Source organism: Tursiops truncatus, chromosome 10, assembly GCF_011762595.2.
Source record: "Tursiops truncatus isolate mTurTru1 chromosome 10, mTurTru1.mat.Y, whole genome shotgun sequence".
Taxonomy (NCBI): domain Eukaryota; kingdom Metazoa; phylum Chordata; class Mammalia; order Artiodactyla; family Delphinidae; genus Tursiops; species Tursiops truncatus.
Window position 1 is genome coordinate 20,293,103 of NC_047043.1, and position 18,963 is coordinate 20,312,065.

At 39.4% G+C, this 18,963-nt stretch overlaps 1 protein-coding gene across 14 annotated transcripts in view; it reads left to right on the forward strand.

Moving 5' to 3' along the window:
• Positions 1-18,963, forward strand: part of CARMIL1 (capping protein regulator and myosin 1 linker 1) — a 434,292-nt gene that overhangs the window by 294,039 nt on the left and 121,290 nt on the right. For all 14 annotated transcript variants that reach the window (XR_002178325.3, XR_002178324.3, XM_073810414.1 and 11 more), the window contains 2 exons: positions 198-292; positions 12,513-12,599. Coding sequence is in view for 12 of the 14 variants with exons in the window: in XM_073810414.1 (XP_073666515.1) it covers positions 198-292; positions 12,513-12,599 (182 nt within the window). In the remaining 2 variants the exon portion in view is untranslated. The remainder of the gene's footprint in view (positions 1-197; positions 293-12,512; positions 12,600-18,963) is intronic.

Here is an 18,963-nt window from a genome sequence, read left to right on the forward strand (position 1 = left end):
TGGCTTTACAGACTCTAATGAGGATATGAACTAGGGTAAATAGATTGGTTCTTAACAAATATATGATATATAGGTTAATATTGTAAAGAATGCTTTTCTCTTTTTAGATTTCACCCTAGCTATTCTAGCTTTAAATTTTTTATTTGAGCAGTTTTACACTTTGTGTTATTTCATCTGACCGTTTTGTTTACTTGCAGAGATTTTGCACAAAAACTGGCCAGTGCTCTAGCACATAATCCCAACTCAGGACTCCATACGATTAACCTTGCTGGCAACCCACTGGAGGATCGAGGTACCGTAACATCTACGTGACCATTGATGCCAGAACTGTAAGAGGATTAGGGAGTTTTAATTGAGCCGTGCCTGGAGAATAGTGTCAAGCTTAGTTGTAATTATGGTATAAATGCTGCTGATGCTCTTGTTGGCTTCTAATTCTTTCCACCCTTTTGTGAAAATACTCGTGCTACAATTTTATCAGCTGATAAGCTATTCTTGAAGTGACACAGATGGAAAGGAGAATATTATTTTTATTTATTATTTTTATTGACGTCTAGTTGATTTACAATGTTGTGTTAATTTCTGCTGTACAACCAAGTGATTCAGTTATACACATATATACATTCTCTTTTATATTCTTTTCCATTATGGTTTATCCCAGGATACTGAATATAGTTCCCCGTGCTATACAGTAGGACCATGTTGTCTATCCATTCCAGATGAAATAGTTTGCATCTACTAACCCCAGACTCCCAGTCCATCCCTCTCCCCGACCTCCCCTCCCCCTTGGCAACCACATGTTTCTTCTCTATGTCTGTGCGTCTGTTTCTGTTTTGTAGATATGTTCATTTGTGTCATATTTTAGATTCTACGTATAAGTGATACGGTATTTGTCTTTCTCGGAAAGAGGATATTATTTTTAAACTATTGTATTGGTTTTTTATTGCTGGGTAACAAATTACCAGAAACTTGGCCGCTTAAGGTGACACAGATTTATTATGACACAGTGTTTTGGGGTCAGAAGTCTGGGTAGAGGTTAGGTGGGTTCTCAGTGTCATGAGGCAGAAATCAAGTTGTTAGCTGGGGCTGTGATCTTACCTGTGACCTGGGGTCTTCCTCAAGCTCACTGGTTGTTGGCAGAATCAATTTCCTGAGGCTGTAGGACTAGGTCATTATTTTCTTGCTCGCTGCTTGCCCGGGACCACTCCCAACACCTGGAGGCTGTGTTCAGGTCTTTGCCATGTAGTCCCCTCCTCTCACAACATGCCTGTCTGCCTCGCGTTCCAGGCCAGCAGAAGCACATCTCTCTGATGCTCTTTCTTTCAGTCTGCTCACCTGTTTGAGTCAGACCCACCCAAGACAATCTCCCTTTTTTTTTTTTTTTTTTTTGCGGTATGTGGGCCTCTCACTGTTGTGGCCTCTCCCATTGCAGAGCACAGGCTCCGGACGCGCAGGCTCAGCAGCCATGGCCACGGGCCCAGCTGCTCCGCGGCATGTGGGATCTTCCCGGGCCGGGGCACGAACCCGCGTCTCCTGCATTGGCAGGCGGACTCCCAACCACTGCGCCACCAGGGAAGCCCCAATCTCCCTTTTGATTAACTCGGAGTTGACTGATTAGTAACCTAATCACATTCATAATATCCCAGCATATTCATTGGTCTGCCCACACACTTGAAGAAATTATAGCGGGTGTGTTTACCAGGGGGCAGGAATCTTGAGGACCATCTTACGATTCTGACCATCACAAATGTTTTTAAATTTTTAACAAGATTTGAATGTAAGAATAGAGAGAAGTTGAAGGACTAGATTTCATGATGAGGCAAAAGAAGTTTTCATTACAAGTGTTTGTGTGAGTAGAGGGAAGAGTCAGTAGGTTTAGAAAGTGAAACTTGAGAGTTTGAATTCACAGTAGGAGAACATTGATGGATGAGGTTTAAGATGAAGTAGCTTTATCTCTAGAGGGAATACTTCATTTTCATTATCTGTTGCAGGTGTTTTCCAGCATTGTTGAATAAGGGCCTTTCATCTTGTGATGTTATATATATATTCGATGAGGATTAATTATTCAACTGAGCTGAAGATACTGATATAGACATTCAGCTCTGCTTTTTTATTCCTGATATTGACATTGGTCTTCATTGAAAAAGATACCCATGTGGTTTCCAAACAAACATTCGAAGAGGAACTTCACAGCTTCTGAAGTAGTGAACCTAAAGGAAGGTTGAGACTGAATTGGAAAACTAGTTCACATGAAAGACACTCTCATAGATATATAGGGCAAAGCTGAAAATAATGGAGACATATCCCTGCAACAGGAGTTTCTCTGGGGTTTAGTCTTTTCTTTAAGAAAAACAACTGTTCTATTAGTCGAATGCCACAAAGAGGTGACTATAACAAAGTGGAAACCATTATAGATCACCTTTTATAGACATGAGGTCTGTTTGGCTTTTGTTTTTAAGATGGAAGGGACTTGAACATTTTTCTCTACTGGCAGGACAAAATCAGTAGTTGTTAAATGCCAGTTGCTAAGGATGTGAAATCCAGAGTGCAGTAAGGGACACTCCTTAGTCATCAGGCAAACACAAATTCAAACCACATTGAGATACCACTTCAGAGCCAATAGTTTGCCTATAATCAACATAAGTGTTAGAGAGGATGTGGGAAATGGGAACTCATGCATGACTGGCGGGAGTGTAAAATGGGGCAGCCTCTTTGGATACTGGTTAACCAGTTGCTTCAAAAGTTAAACACAGGGCTTCCCTGGTGGCGCAGTTGTTGGGAGTCCGCTTGCCGATGCAGGGGACGTGGGTTCGTGCCCTGGTCCGGGAGGATCCCACATGCCGCGGAGCGGCTGGGCCCGCGAGCTGTGGCCGCTGAGCTTGCGCGTCCGGAGCCTGTGCTCCGCAACGGGAGAGACCACAGCAGTGAGAGGCCCGCGTACCGTTAAAAAAAAAAAAAAAAAAAAAGTTAAACACAGGGGCTTCCCTGGTGGCACAGTGGTTGGAAGTCTGCCTGCTGATGCAGGGAACATGGGTTCGTGCCCCGGTCCGGTAAGATCCCACATGCCGCGGAGCGGCTGGGCCCGTGAGCCATGGCCGCTGAGCCTGCACGTCCGGAGCCTGTGCTCCGCAACAGGAGAGGCCATAGCAGTGAGAGGCCCGCGTACCGCAAAAAAAAAAAAAAAAAAAAAAAGTTAAACACAAATTTGCTTGATGACCCAGCAGTTCCACTTCTAGGTGTTACGCAAGAGAAATGAAACGTATGTCCACAAGAAGACTCGTGAATGAATGTTGATAGCAGTGTTATTCATGATCGCCCCAAAGTGGAAACCCAAATGCCCATTACTGGTGAGGGGATAAACAAAATATGGTGTATCTGTACTGTGAAACACTACTCAGTAGCATGAGAGAACGTGGCACTGATCCTGCCTAAGACACGGTTGAACCCCCTGAAACGTTACGCTCAGTTGAAGAAGCCAGACCCCAAAGACCTGTTGTTATTGTTTGGGTTTGGGAGGCAGTGAGGGGCAGAATGAGTCTGAGGCCCTTCATCTTCCTTGTCATGTGCGTCATATGCCCTGAGGTGCAGCCCTACTGGACAACCTTGTCTATTGGACCCTCTCCTTTGGTTTAAACTCCTGCAACAGTGCTTCCTTCATTCTGCCGCATTGTAATTAGATGTGGATGTTTCTCCACCAGCTTAGTTCTCTTCCCTACTTCCGTCCATCATTCTTTCCTAACCTTCGAAGACACACTACATCTAGCCTAAGACCTTGTACGTAATCAATAAATATTTTCTTTAAATTTGATTTCATTTAATCGAATTCCCTTTTGTGGTTTTTAAATTGCAGTTGAAAACCATGGTGAAGTTTATAGAGATTTCTTTTGTACAGAGTCAGAGCATGTATTCAGAGATGACATTTGCCTGCCTCTTTGCTCCACTTTCCTACCTGTGTGACCTGATTTTGTGCTTCTTTTCACCTACCTGCAGTCTGTTCCCAGGTGTTAGAACCATGAATCCTTCCAAGGATGTTTTCCACAGCTTGATGCGTAGATACCGACTCTTCGGGGTGTTTTCTGCTCACTTACATTCAAGTTTTGACACTCCTGACACATTTCTGCCCCCTCTGATTCATTCGTCGCTGTGTTTGCCGGTGCCCTGGGACAATTGCCAACACCTGTATTCCCCACCTTTTTTCACTCTTGGGGCTGACCCTCCTGAACACAAATTCTTTACGGGCTTTTTTTTCATCCAGGCTAAATATCTGAAAGTGATTGGTAGCTTTTCTGCTCCTGGATGGAAAGTCCACAAGAAATCCAACTGAGTGTAAAATATTTATAGAAACTTCAAAATAGGGAAAAATGTTCATGACTTTTTTTCTGAGCTTTTCAATGGAAAACAATAAAAAAGCATGGGGGAGGAGTTTGCAATTGAATTGTTCAGTCTTGAGACCGAGCCCAGGACGATTATTTACAAGGAATTGCAAAGAAACACAAGGCAGTTTGGCAGCCTCGAATTCTGAGGAATTTAAGCACCAAGTGGAATTTGATTTTGTACCTGAACCATTCTTTCAGGGACTTATTTGGAAACTCTAGAGAGGAAGTTTGGCTCCTTGCTTTGTGATATGAAAGTTGATGCAGCAAAGCCCTGATATTTACAGCTCAGCTTCCCTTTCAGGCTCATGTGCAGAGGACAGGCAGCCTTCTGTTGTTAAGGGGCTTGGGGTGGAGGAGGTTGAAGTATGATTTAGTAGGAGGGGTGTAGTGTGTATGGGCAACGTTTCCAATGCTGGATGCCCTGCTTCCGCTCTGCGAGAGCCCCACAGGGCAGTGAACGGACCACACACAGGCAGGAGCTTCTCTTATCCTGTTTGTGGGGCCGGCCCTGCGCCCCAGCTTGCTCTTGGCCTTCTATCCCAGTGTGTTTTCAGATTGTGGGTCAAGACCTGGTAAGCATTAAAAAAAAAAAAAAAAAGAAATAGAATAGAAAAATACCAGAGTGCATTGTTCAGGAAATTTTGGGTTTTAGTTTTCTATTACATGTGTATGTGTTTATTTTGCTATGAGGTTCCTGCATCATGATGACAAATCTCTTTCTTTATGTGGGTCATGGTTGAAAAGGCTTGAAACTCCCTGTTCTAGCTGAACTTCATTAACTAGTTCTGTGGTGAGTCCTCTGGGCTGACCTAGTATCTGAAGCAGGGTGTTTCAGTCATCACCTCGTGACTAATCCTTTGGATCTGATGACTTTTTGGATCAAAGTTGAGTGTTTTGGGGGAATGCAGCTCTTCTCTCTCTGCTCATTTCACACACTTTCCTTCCCTAAATGTCACAAGCTCTGTATTCTGTTCTCCCTAGTTACCCGTCCCAGTTATCCTAGATTTTATGATCTTAGTCTCTTCAGGAATGTCTGTCCTTATTTCCTCCCCTCACTTTGTTCTAAATTGGATTATTTTGTTTAAAGATGATTTAGAATCCTGTCTTGGAGTGTTTTTCTTTTGGAAATGTTGACCTGAAGCACCCAAATATTTTATTTTTTCTCCAGCCATCTGGTGGTGGCTCTGATTTGATTTTCTGGATGAGACAAGATAAATAGATTCTAGAATTGTCCCTTACATTTTGGGGTGCTGTAGATCTTTCATATCTCAGTGTATACCAGTGGATTCTGGAGTCAAAATACATAGGTTCAAATCTGGGCTTCTCTACTTTACATCTGAGTTTCCTTGGACTAGTTACCTAACTTCTCTATGCCTCAGATTCCCCATCTCTAAAATAATAATAGCACCTCCTACATAACGGTGTTCTAAGGATTAAATGAGATAATACACATAAAAGCCATAAGAATCGCCTGTCACATACTATACACTCTCAATAAGTGTTAACTTTTACTACCATATTTGATTCATAAAATAGTCCTGTGAAGTTAAATAGCACAAATGTTATTATTCCCCTTTAGAGATGAGGAAACCACGTTTACATAATTTGGAAAAGTTTGCAGAGTCATACCTAGTACCGACAGACTCTTGTTCAGAATTGCCTTAGTGATCAATCAATCAGCCTCTTATACTGTGGTTGGGATTTTCTGATTTGGCTGTCTAGATTTCCCTTGGAAGTGTAAGGAAATAATTTTGTGTATGCGATTTGGAAAACATTGGCTTTTTCCATAGCACGTCAATGCATTTTCTTAATCACTTTGATATTTAAAGAGGCCAGGTTTCTGTGCGACAGCTACTCAGCAGAAAGTACTTTTGTTTAGAGTCATGATTTCAGCCATATTTAATTGATATTTTTATGGTTATACAGGGTGAAACAGTATTTTAAAAACTGCATAGATTTGGATTTTAGGGCATTCAAAAATTAAGTGTGTTGACAGTTTTTTCCCACTAGTCTTTTATTCCTATATTCCTAGTTCTTGAATCTCTTTCTCTCAGTCTTATTTTTGAAATGGAAATACTCCATCGTGTTTTATTTATTTACTTAGTTTTTTTTTTTAGTGTTTCTGAACTCTCCAGGGAAGCCATTGGAATTAGTAGAAATCTAAAGATTTTAACTCTCACCTTTGTTCTGATATCTACAGTGTCAAATCTATATGCTTTCTAACAGACAAGAAAGAGGCCTTTTGTTTCCCTGTATCATGTTGCTAGAACTCCATAGCAGGATTTTGTTAAATTATTAATATTATGCTTCCGGTCAACCAGGACCCACCTTAAACCGTTTTTTCCAACCATGTGAATCACACTGATTCCAGAATATCAAAATTTTAGAGTTTTATATGTTATTGTCATAGGCTTTTAAGTACATGCATGATTAATGGGTTAAAACTGCAATGTCAAATTTAATTTCCTGTCTTAGGAAGTTAATTACATCAGATGGCAAATTATAATTCTAAACATTTTATAATTACTTTTTTATTAGTCATAAATATTTCGATAATAGTTTTGTTTTGAAAGGAGAAATAAAAATTCGACCATTTTTTTCTTCTAAATTTGACACATAGTAAAACAAAAATAAATTACAAGAAGGGTTATTCATCCAGTAAAGTCTCCAGATGAAAGCTTTTGGTGATAAATTTCGTTTTAATTCACAGCTCTGAAGGCTAAGTTTTGCTTTATTTGGGGGGCAGAATTGAATAGTTTTGGCCAGAGGTTGAAAACGACTCTTCTGTCCTTTCTTTGTGGGGAAATGTTTTCTTGGTGATCAGTTTCTTCCATGGCACTGTTGAGTAACTGACTTCAGGAAGTACAAGGCAGGTTAATTTTTTTGTTTTTCCTGAGATTTTGGCTGCCAGGCACCCTCAATTCATTCATGTTGCCAAGACCCCATTTCTGAAGTCTGCCAGAGTGGAGGACCCTTTGTGTAATAATCTGTTACGTTTTTATCAAAAGTGAATTTAGTTTTTTCATTTTCAAAAAACTGAACAGTACTGGCCCCAGTTATGCCTTTCATTCCATTAGCACTTAGCAAGGGTGTTTCTTTAAAGAAGAAATATATTTATGAGTTGTGGATGCCTAGGAAACTAAAACAAAACATTTCATCAAGAAAAAAAGAAGCTAGTAACTTAGTCTGGGATTAGATAAAAAATACTTTAACTGAACAATCTTGTATCTGAGACTTTAGTCCTTTTTACCTTTAATCCTGCTTTCTTTGTTTAAAATAAATGCTCAAACATGACTTTATTCACCTTTATTCTAACTTAGGAGCTTCACGTTTTATTACTTTCATTACTTGAGGGTGTGATAGTTCTATTTCTAGAGAAAAGTATTGTTGGATTATTTATTCTTTTTTGTCTACCTTCCTTTTTAAAAGGAAGTTTATGATTAAGGAATGAACAGATGGGTGGGTGTCACCAGTAGTGTAAAATAATTGTTCCATTCTGGCCTTGCATTTGGTTGTAGGCATTTACAATTTTATGTGGTGTTCCAGGTGTGTCTGACACAAAAGAAAATATTGAAAGTTTAGAAATTATCATTTTCTCAAAGAACAAAGCAAAACAACTCAAGTCAACCTGAGTGAAACAAACTTGAAGTTTAACTTCGATCTAACAGATATTTTCAGCATGATTTGGGGATATATATATCCATTTTTAAACATTGTCGTAGCATATACTTTGCTGAGTGAAAAAATACGTGAAAGAATTGGTCATGAGTAGTCAGTGATAACTCTTGTCAATATTTAAAATAAGAATCTGGTGTCCTTTCCTCTTCCATACCTAATTTTTTTTAAAGACTTAACTTTTTTAGAGTAGTTTTAGGTTCACAGCACAATTGAGAGAAATGTAGAGAGATTTCATATATTCCCTGGGCCCACATAGGCATAGCCTCCCTTGTTATCAACATCCATCAGCAGAGTTAAGACATTTGTTACGATTGATGACCCTCCATTAATGCATCGTAATCACCCAAAGTCCATAGTTTTCATTAGGGTTCGCTCTTGGTGTTTAATGGGTTTGGACAAATGTATAATGACATGCATCCCTCATTATAGTATAGTATCATGCAGAGTATTTTCACTGCCTGAAAAATTCTGTGTTCTACCTGTTTATCCTTCCTCCCCATGCACCCCCATACCCAACCCCTGGCAATCACTGGTCTTTCTACTGTTTCCAGAGTTTTGCCTTTTCCAGAATTTCGTGTAGTTTTCAACTACTATGGGTAAATACCAAGGCGTGTGATTGCTGAATTACATGGTAACAATAAGTTTAGTTTTATAAGGAATCACCAAACTGTCTTCCAAAGCAGCTGTCCCATTTTGCATTCCCACCAGCAATGAGTGAGCGTTCCTCTTGCTCCACATCCTGGAACATTTGATGTTGTCAGTGTTCCAGATTTTGGCCATCCTAATAGGTGTGTAGTCGTAGCTCATTGTTGTTTTAATTTGCATTTCCCTGATGACATAAGATGTAGAGCATCTTTTCATATGCTTATTTGCCACCTGTATATCTTCTTTGGTGAGATATCTATTAAGGTCTTCGGCTCATTTTTTGATTAGGTTGTTTATTTTCTTACTGTGGAGTTTTAAGAGTTCTTGTATATTTTGAATAACAGTCCTTTATCAGATGTGCCTTTTGCAAAGATTTCCTCTCAGTCTCTGGCTTGTCTTCTCATTCTCTTGACATTGTCCTTTGCAGAGCAGAACTTGTTGATTTTTTAAAATTAATTTATATTGGAATATAGTTGATTTACAATGTTGTGTTAGTTTCTGCTGTACAGCAAAGTGAATCAGTTACACATATACATATAGCCACTCTTTTTTAGATTCTTTTCCCATATAGGCCATTATAGAGTGTTGAGTAGTTTCCTGTGGCATACAGTAGGTTCTTATTATCTATTTTATATATAGTAGTGTGTCAATCCCAATCTCCCAATTTATCCTTCCCCTCTCCTTGGTAACCAGTAGAACTTTTTAATTTTAATGAAGTCCAGCTTATCAATGATTTCTTTCATGGACTGTGCCTTTGCTGTTGTATCTAAAAAATCATTGCCACCCACAGATATCTAGATTTTCTCCTCTGTTATTTTCCGCACCTAATTTTCTGAAGTAACTTTTTTCATTGAAGTATAATGTACATTGATAAAAGTTTGTAAATCCCGTAATGAATTTTTACAAGGAAGATGCTCTTATGCAACCTCTACAAAGATCAAGAAATAGGACATTACCAGCACTACACAAGCTTCTCTTTTGTTTTGCCCCACCCTTCCCCTCCACCACCCGGAAAAGGTAACTACTATTCTGACTTCTGTTATGTTAGATTAGCTTTATTTATTCTGGAACTTCACCACTATAGAATTATATAATACATACTCTTTTATATTTGTCTTCTTTTGCTTTTCTTTGTTGAGAGGTTTTTAATAATAGATTTATTATTTTCTTAAATAGAGATTATTTCTTCTTATGTAAATTTTGCCAAGTTGTATTTTTCATGTGGAATTTCTTCTAAAATGATACATTTTTTGATCTGTAGATTTTTTTTATACCCTTCAGTTCTATTTGTAGTGTCTGCAGGATCGCTACTAGCATTCTGTTTTCATTTCTGATTTATATAATTTGATTTGATCCTTTTCTTTCTCTCTCTTTTTTAAAGTCTTGCTGGGATTTATTAATTTTATTGGTTTTTTTTTTTTGAAGAACAAGCTTTGTTAAATTTACTTATTTTATGACTGCTTTCTGTTTAATGATGTCTTCTCTCTGTTATTTCTTTCCTTCTGTTTATAGGGATGGAGTGAGGATAAATTTGCTGTTTTTTTTTTTTTTTTTTTTACACATCTTGAGATGAATACTTTGATAATTAGTTTCCAGCTTTTCTTCTTTATTCACATATGTATTTAGGAGTATAGACTTCACTCTAAGGAGGGCTTGAGTTGTATCCCCAAAATTGGATGTCATAATTTTTAAAATTTAAATAAAAATTTTAAAAAGATTTCCATTGTGATTTTTTTTTCTTGGACTCATTTGTTATGTAGGAATATATTGCTTAAGTTCTAATTATTGGGGGATTTTTCTAACTGTAATTTTTTAAATAATTCCTATCTTAATTCCATAGTAATGGTAGCAGTTAGAGAACATACTAATAGTTTGAAAATATACTCTGTATGATTTCACAGAAGTTAAGGAATATACTGTTTGTTGAGACTTGCTTTATGACTCAGTAGATGGTCACTTTTGGTAAATTTTCCTTGTGTATTTTGAAGAAATATATTCTGTAGTTATTAAGTACAGTGTTTTAAATATATCAAATAGATTTTTTTCAGTATGCTCTTGATATCTTGTATATTTTATAGCTTTTTTTGTCCATTTATCAGCTACTGACATAGATGTGTTTAAAAATCTCCCTCTATTGAGTGTGTGTGTGTATACACACATATATGTATAATAATACGTGTATTTTCTTTTTTTGCCATTAGATTTACTTTATATATTTTGAGACTGTGATGTTCAGATTGTGCAGATTTAAAACTATTACATCTTCTTCATTAAAGAAATATCTCATTTATCTCTAGTAATACTTCTTAAAATCTAACTTGTTTTATATTATTACAGATAAACTAGCTTTCTTTTGGTTAGATTTGCAGCATATATCTTTTTCCATGCTTTTAGGTTCACTTTGGAATACATGCATTTCTAAGTGTGTCTCTCGAAACCATCTGATATTATTGTTTAGCTAATCCATCTTTGACTTTTAGTCTGAATACTTAGTACATTTATATTTAATGTAATTATTGATTTATTTGTGTGACAGTCTACTGTATATCTGTTTTCTCTTTATCACTTTTTTTTTGTTGTTCCCTTTTCCTCTCTCTTTTTTTGACTTTTGGATTAATAAATTTTCAAAATTTCTCCATCTTTTTCCTCTCTCCCCTCCCACCCCAATACATTTTACAAGAATGTATTGACTAAATATCAGTCCTGTTCCCTCTCTGCAATTAATATTATGGATTAACATTTTCAAATCTCTAGAAATATTTTTAATTAAAAAACCTGTTTAACATTATTTAATCCAGTGATTGTCAAACTTATTTTGGAAATGCTGTGGGAGATAGGTAGGGTCTCTCAGTACCCTACCATCCTTGGGGAAATGCCCATCTAGAAGCTTCATCAAGCTGAATGACGTTTAGGTTATTGCTAGAGTAGTACGTATTAATTGATAAAATTTATATGTAATTTGGGGTTATGTGATAGGGCAGCAGCCAGCACGGTTGTTCCTTATTGGTGCCTGGAGTTTGGGACCATACAGTTAATACTGTTTTAGGATTCTTCCCAAAACATGCCCCCTGGGAAGGTGATAACTCAGATACAGCAGGAGGTTGGTTGAAGGACCTGTTGGAAGAGCATACATTCATCTATTACTTATTTACTCCCAGAAAAGAGTCTACATTCATTACAGTCCTTGGGTGAGTGAGCTGGTTTTCACAGTAGCCCACTCTGGCCATTAAATTTAGAGACCACCGGATTTTTTATTACTGTACATTCCTTGGGATTAATTTTATGTTACCAAGCGTAGGTTAAAGGTAGTTTAAAACATGCTCTGCTGCTTTGTCTGAGGTTGTTAGCCATAAGCCAATTAAATATTGGAAGTCATCTGCTTAAAGTGAAGCCGTTATCTGAATAGTTAACATCACATTGTTTTTCTTGACAATAATTAAATAGCATGCATCCGTTCACCCAGAAGAGTGATCAGCTCATTAAGACACAGGTTAAAAAGAAAAGAGTCGAAATTATATCACTCTTCCCAAGACTATTTGCATTTGAAATAGCACTATGAGGAAAGGATAATACTTGGTCCAAAGAAAAACATCTCTAATGGTAAAGTTTCGATAATTGTGCTTTTCTCTTACCCTATAGGTAGGACTGAAAGTAAAGGAAGCATGATGGTAGATGATTAGAAAACAGTGTCTAACATTAGAAAGAAAAAACGATCACTTTAATTGGAATCAAAGTTAACTTTCAGGCATTGTAAAACAAAAGCAATCCTAACAACTTAAAAATTCTAACAATCCCCCTTTTCCCTTTCTTTCTCAGGTGTGTCGTCTTTAAGTATTCAGTTTGCCAAACTCCCAAAGGGATTAAAGCATTTAAATTTATCTAAAACCTCATTGTCACCTAAAGGTACAGTATATCTTATTTACTTAACTGTGTCTATAATATTTCTGCTGCCCCATGGTACCTTACATAGTTAGAATTAATACTTGTTGTGTATCTGCATTTAAAAATGTAGTTGACCCTTGAACAATGTGCTTTGAACTTCCCGGGTCCACTTACATGCATATATTTTTCAACAGTAAATACTACAGTAGTACACGGTCCACAGTTGGTTAAATCTGTGGAAGTGGAGGAACCGTGGATACAGAGAGCTGACGATTAGTTACACGCAGATTAATCCCCACGTTGTTCAGGGGTCATCTGTATGTGTATTATAGTACTCTTTTAAGTACTTTTAAGATAAAGAAGTTATCTGATTGGACTTCTGGTGTTCTAAAGTGAAATGCTTTCAGAGTAGAGAATAATTTTCAGGTATGCCTGTGGTCTCCAACTTTTTAAACTTTGAGTCAGGGAACGCTCACCTGGCTGCATCCTGCCTCACATTCCTAGAGGTAGCTGGTTGTGTTTTGCTGTTGTTGTTTTTTTGATTTAGCAATGTTTTGTTTGTTTTTATTGATGTATAATTGACCTGCAACACTCTGTTAGGTCCAAGTGCGTGAGATAGCGATTCGATATTTCTCTACATGACAAAATGGTCACTACTGGTTGTGTTTTTCTTGGTTCATCCTTGGAAAGACATCAGGCATCCCCACTTCCCCGTTCCCCCTTCCCCTCCAGATGGACTGTCTGCTGCACAGAAAACAGTTGGGTCTAACTGCCCAGTCCCAGTCACCACTGTAGCTCTACCTGCTCTATTTCCTGTCCTGGAAATTGCCTTTCCTTCCCCAGGTTCTTTCCTGACTCCACTCACCATCCTCTCAGTTTTTCAGTTTTGTTCTTATTTTGCTACATCAGCACCGTCACAATAATAATTAAAATCTCCCTGCATACGCCGTGCCTTTGTATAAACTTCGTATTCTGCTTGAAAAACTTGTCTTTCATCTTGTATAGGGAAAACCTCCATTCTTGCCTGCCTTCTGTGTTTCTCTTTCCTGTGCATCTCCTTTACTACTCACACAAAACATCTCACTTCTGACACCTCTGGTCACCAGATGTGTGGAAGTTTTTCCCTCACAACAGGCCCTTCTCTGTGACACCACCTGGGTGGCCTACAATTCAGCTCGGTATCTACCTGGAGATGGCACGAGATCCTGCAGGTTAAGGGCTCAGTCCCACAAGACTGCCATGCCCCCCGACCGCCTTTAGATACCAGTTCACACGCCCAGGTTATCAGAGGTTCCAAAGACCCCCCTCCTTGAGTTTGGTTAATCTGCTAGAGTGGTCCGCGGAACTCAGGGAAACGCGTACTTACCTTTACTAGTTTATTAAAGGGTATGATAAAGGGTACAGATGAACAGCCGGATGAAGAGATATTTAGGGCGAGGTCTGGGGGGGGTCCTGAGCCCAGGAGCTTCTGTTCCTGTGGAGTCGGGGTGTGTCACTCTCCTGGTGTGGATGTGTCCATCAACCTGGAAGCTCTCCAGACCCCATACCGTTGGGATGTTCATGGAGGCCGCATCACGTAGGCGTGGTCAGTTATTCACTGCATTTCCAGACCCTCTCCCTTTTCTGCAGAAGTGTTGATGGGTGGGGGTGGGGCTTCTCAGCATGGCTTGGTCTTCCTGGTGACCAGCCCCCATCCAGGAGCCCACCAGGGTTACCTCATTAGAGCAAAAGATGCTGCTAATACTCTTACCACTTAAGAATTTACAGGAGTTTAAGGAGACCTGGGTCAGTGTCAGGGTCAAAGACAAATATTAGAACAAGGGATGTTTCTAGTGCTCTTGTCACCTAGGAAATTACAAGGGTTTGAGGAGCTCTGTGCCAGGAACGGGCATGGGAGGCAGAGACCCATATATATTTTCTCTTATCTCACACATCTCCAAATATTCTTGGAGAGCTTCAGTTTATTTTATAAAACCCTCGTCTGTGATCATCTCTTCTGAGACGTCTTATTCCTGAGGCCTCAACAGAATCAATTTCTCGTTCCTTTCTAGATCATATCTAACATTATTGTATAAATGTGGTGTCTTCCCTACTTGAAGGGGGCTCTCCTTGCAGCCTCTGTATCTCTCATCTCCGTATCTCCAGCACCTGACATAGTGCCTGGACCATTGTGGGTGTTCAGTGAAAGTTTCTGGAATTGAATAATTTCCCATTCCTTAACTATATCACTATGTTTTGAGGGCAGTATGTGTAGCAATGGCTGGTTCTCTTGCAGATTGCCTAGGTTTGAATCCTAACTTTTTTGCTTACTATAAATTTGCTTTTACAATCTCTTGGTTGTACCTGCCTCATTTGTAATATGGAAATACGAGCATCTGCTTCATCAGAGGTGTGGGATTAAATGGGTTAATACGCATACAGTGCAGTTTTTGGCACAAAGGGCCGTGCTGTCCCTGCCGCCATCATCTTCTTCCTCTTCCTTCTCCCCTCTCCTCCCTCTCCCTCTCCTCCTCCTCTCCTTCCTCCCTCCCTCCCTCCCTCCCACCCTCCCTCCTCCCCTCCCTCCCTCCCTCCCACCTTCCCTCCCTCCCTCCCGCCCTCCCCCTTCCCTCCCTCCTCCACCTCCCTCCCTCCCACCCTCCCTCCTCCCCTCCCGCCTTCCCTCCCTCCCTCCTCCCCTCTCTCTGTTGTGTGTTTTTATATGCTTTTATTTCGCCTGGGACAACCGCAGTGTCACACCTACAAATCTGGTGAATGACTGCTGCTCCTGGAAGATTCAGTTTCTGTCTCATTTTCTCTTTGAAGCCTCTCAGACAGCCTCCTCTCACCACACCCTGTGGGACTAGATGTTCCCTTCTCTGCGTTCCATAGCACAGGAATTTGTAAATTCCTCAGTTTTAGTGCGTCTCCCATTGTATTTTGATTGTGTCCTAGCCTGGGAGGTTCTGGATGGTAAGGGCTTTGCCTCATTCATTGCCATGTCCCTGGCACCCAACACACTGGAAGTTCTCACTAAATGTGTCGTGGATGCGTGGGTGAAGCAAAGTGGTCCCGGAATGGTTTTCTGTCCATCTAGTCATACTTTATTCTGACCATACAGTTTCACTGAGTGATTTGAAATTGGGGGTGGTTCCATACGTCCCATGATTTTTTATGTGCACACATTTGTACCCACATGTTTAAGATGAAGGCATAAAAGCAACTTTCCAAAGGGAAACATTTCCCTGGGAGCCAGTGTTTTCTGTCTTGTTGCCTGAAGCCATCTACAGATCTTAAAGCTAAGTGTGTGTGGTCCCTTTTTGTTATCACTCTTCTACCTCAGCAAATTAGTTTCATAAAAACCTTTTTTTTCTGATGATTATCGATGCATTGCATATTTATGGTAAAGATTTAGAAGATACTGAAAAGTATAAACGAGAAAGCAAAAATTACTTGTAATGCCAGTACCAAGCCATTACAAGACTGTCACTGTTGACAACTTGGTACCCATCCTTCCACACTGTTTTCTGCCTGTACATAGTTTATTTATATACATACCTACAAAAAACACTTACATGCATATATGCGATTATACTGTGCTTACTATCGCATAAGCTTCCTCCCCTGCCCCCTGTAGTAAATTGTGATCATTTATGTCAGTAAATACTTGGTCCACTTTCAAAGACTATGCCATAGTTCAGCATATGCAAAATGTTCCCTAATTTATTTAAATGATCTGTTGTACATTTAGATCATTTAAAATTCTTCAGTAGTGCAAAGAACACTAAAATGACTTCTATATCCAGTTAATGGTCATGTGTTAATTTCTTCTTTAGGATAAATTCCTGTAAGTAGAATTGCTAGATCAGAGTTTGCAAACATTTTTGTTTGTTTGTTTGTTTTGCTGTATGCGGGCCTCTCACTGTTGTGGCCTCTCCCGTTGAGGAGCACAGGCTCCGGACGTGCAGGCTCAGCGGCCATGGCTCACGGGCCCAGCCGCTCCGCGGCATGTGGGATCTTCCCGGATCGGGGCACGAACCCGTGTCCCCTGTATTGGCAGGCGGACTCTCAACCACTGCACCACCAGGGAAGCCCAAGAGTTTGCAAACATTTTTAAAAGCTTTTTCTGATATTTATTGTCGAGTTGTCCTCCAAGTATTTCATATAACCCTCTTTACACTCTCACTGTCAGTAGATATTGTTCTCTTTTTTAATTGTTTATCAAGCATATGAACAAAAGTATTCTGATATTTTAATTTTAGTTTCTTCAGTTATTGCTTAAGTAGCTTTTCCCGCCTTGTTCCTTAGTCACTTGTATTTCTTTTGGAGGAAATTGCTAGTCCCCCCTCCTCTGTTACTGTTCTGTTTAGAGTGTCAATTTTTTTCTTTATTCATTTGAATTCTCCACACATTAAAATGTTAATCATTTATTATGTGCTTCATAAGTCTAACTCTTTTTTTAGGTAGAGGTTTTTTTGTTTTTAAACTTGATTATATTTATTTAACTTATTTGTTAATTACTATAAGACAGATAGAGGGTTGCTGTGATCATTGATCCTTCTGAGGGCAGGTTTGGCTTCTGAGGCACCTGAGTGCCACCCACTCACTGATGCCCTGTCCCTTCCAGTGTGATGAGAGTGGGCAGAGTCCCTAGGCAGAGCTGGGTTCCTCAACTTGCTTGTGAATCAGGACAGCTCCCCATGCCCTATACCCTTCACAAATAAAGATCGACACCTTTATCTCTTCTCTGCAATAAAATGTGTTTGAGAATTAATATTGTTTTATAACGTGACCCAAAGATTTTAAGTTGCCCTTCCTAAGATGTATATCTTGAAATGTTGTTTTTTTAAAAAATTGATTTCTTAAAGGTTTTCAGTATTCTTGCAGACTGTCACAAAGGATCTGAAAGGTTTTGCAGGTTCAGAATAACTCAGATTAAATGGCAGTTTTAAGCTTTTGCTGAATTTGACTCACATTTGTATTTTTGTTCCACGAAAACATTTATATTCATGGCTCATAATTCAAGACAGATTTTTTTTTTTTAATCTGCCCATGACATCCACACTGTCTCCAAATATCCTTTCTCTTCCTCAGATGCTAGCTAAGTGATAGTTTTCTGGATTTCTAGTAAATGTCCTGCTGGTTGCCAGATTATGTCAATGCAGGGCCATCTGGTACCACCTTTCTCCAGCTGTAAACACTCCAATAATAAATATGAAGAATGGTCAAAATCACTAGACAACCAGAATCGACAATAGCATGAAAATCTGTGCCTAGTTTGGGTTGGAAGAGCCCTGATTTTTTCCATCCTACATTTTTGTGATTTCCTGCTATTAGTGTGTTATTAACACAGGCCTCATGTGGATGTAGGCTCCAGAGGTGGGGGGGGAAATCCTTCATTCTGTTTCAGTAGCTTGAAGCTGATCATGATAACATGATTCTCTCCCAGTTCTATTCAAATGTTGGCCAACTGCCAAGCACCCACGCTTGGCAAGGAGCGTTTTGCTGTCAAGGCTAATTTCACCTTCTAATTTCGGAATTTATTTATTGAGTTTTGTTATACCCCACTAGGGACATAATTTTAAAAATGATTTTCTTGATGAGAGTCTGATATTTTCCACAGGTTTTGGACTCGATTATTCCATTTCAGAATGCATTGATACTACCAATAACAGGACAAACTGAAGGGAGTTGGTCATTTAAACAATCCTAGAAGTTGCCTCCAGAAATTAACCTTTTCTGTGGGCCATTGCGAGTTCCTTTTATCTAACACAATTAATCAAATCTCTGCCTCCTTCACTGCAAAGCTCTTGTCTCTTACCTCTTTGATAGTATTGACGTCGCTAGATTATGATTATTCAACTGTCTGGGTCTCCCACTGGACTGGCTTTGAGAGGGTAAAAAGGTATCCCCTGGGTCTCAGAAGCCCACGCCTGGTACACAGTAGGCCTTAAATAAAGATTTGTTGTATTGAATAAATACTCCTCGTGTAGCACTGGCTTTTCATCCTGGAATTTATTTAGCTTCTTTCGTGGTGGTCTTTGAACTTTTTGAGGGCAAAGAATGGGTCTTATTTACACATATCTCCCGAATCCCCAGCATTTGATAAACATGTTATGAGCGCTTAATACATGTTGAGTTGATGGCCAAGAAATTCTTCCATGTACTTAAGTAAAACATTTTCCCCTCTCTGCCTCTGAGTCTTCTCTCTACAAACCCAAATGGACACTCACCATCAAGAAATGGCTCAGTAGCCTTTATTGGACACACACTGGAGTTGGTTCTCTGTAACTCTCCAAAGCTGAAGGATGAGGTAGTAACCCCTCCATGAGTGCCATGCACCAAACATTCTAAACGTGGAGCAGAGTACTTGTAACCCTCAGCTTTTTTTTTTTCTTGGAGTGCC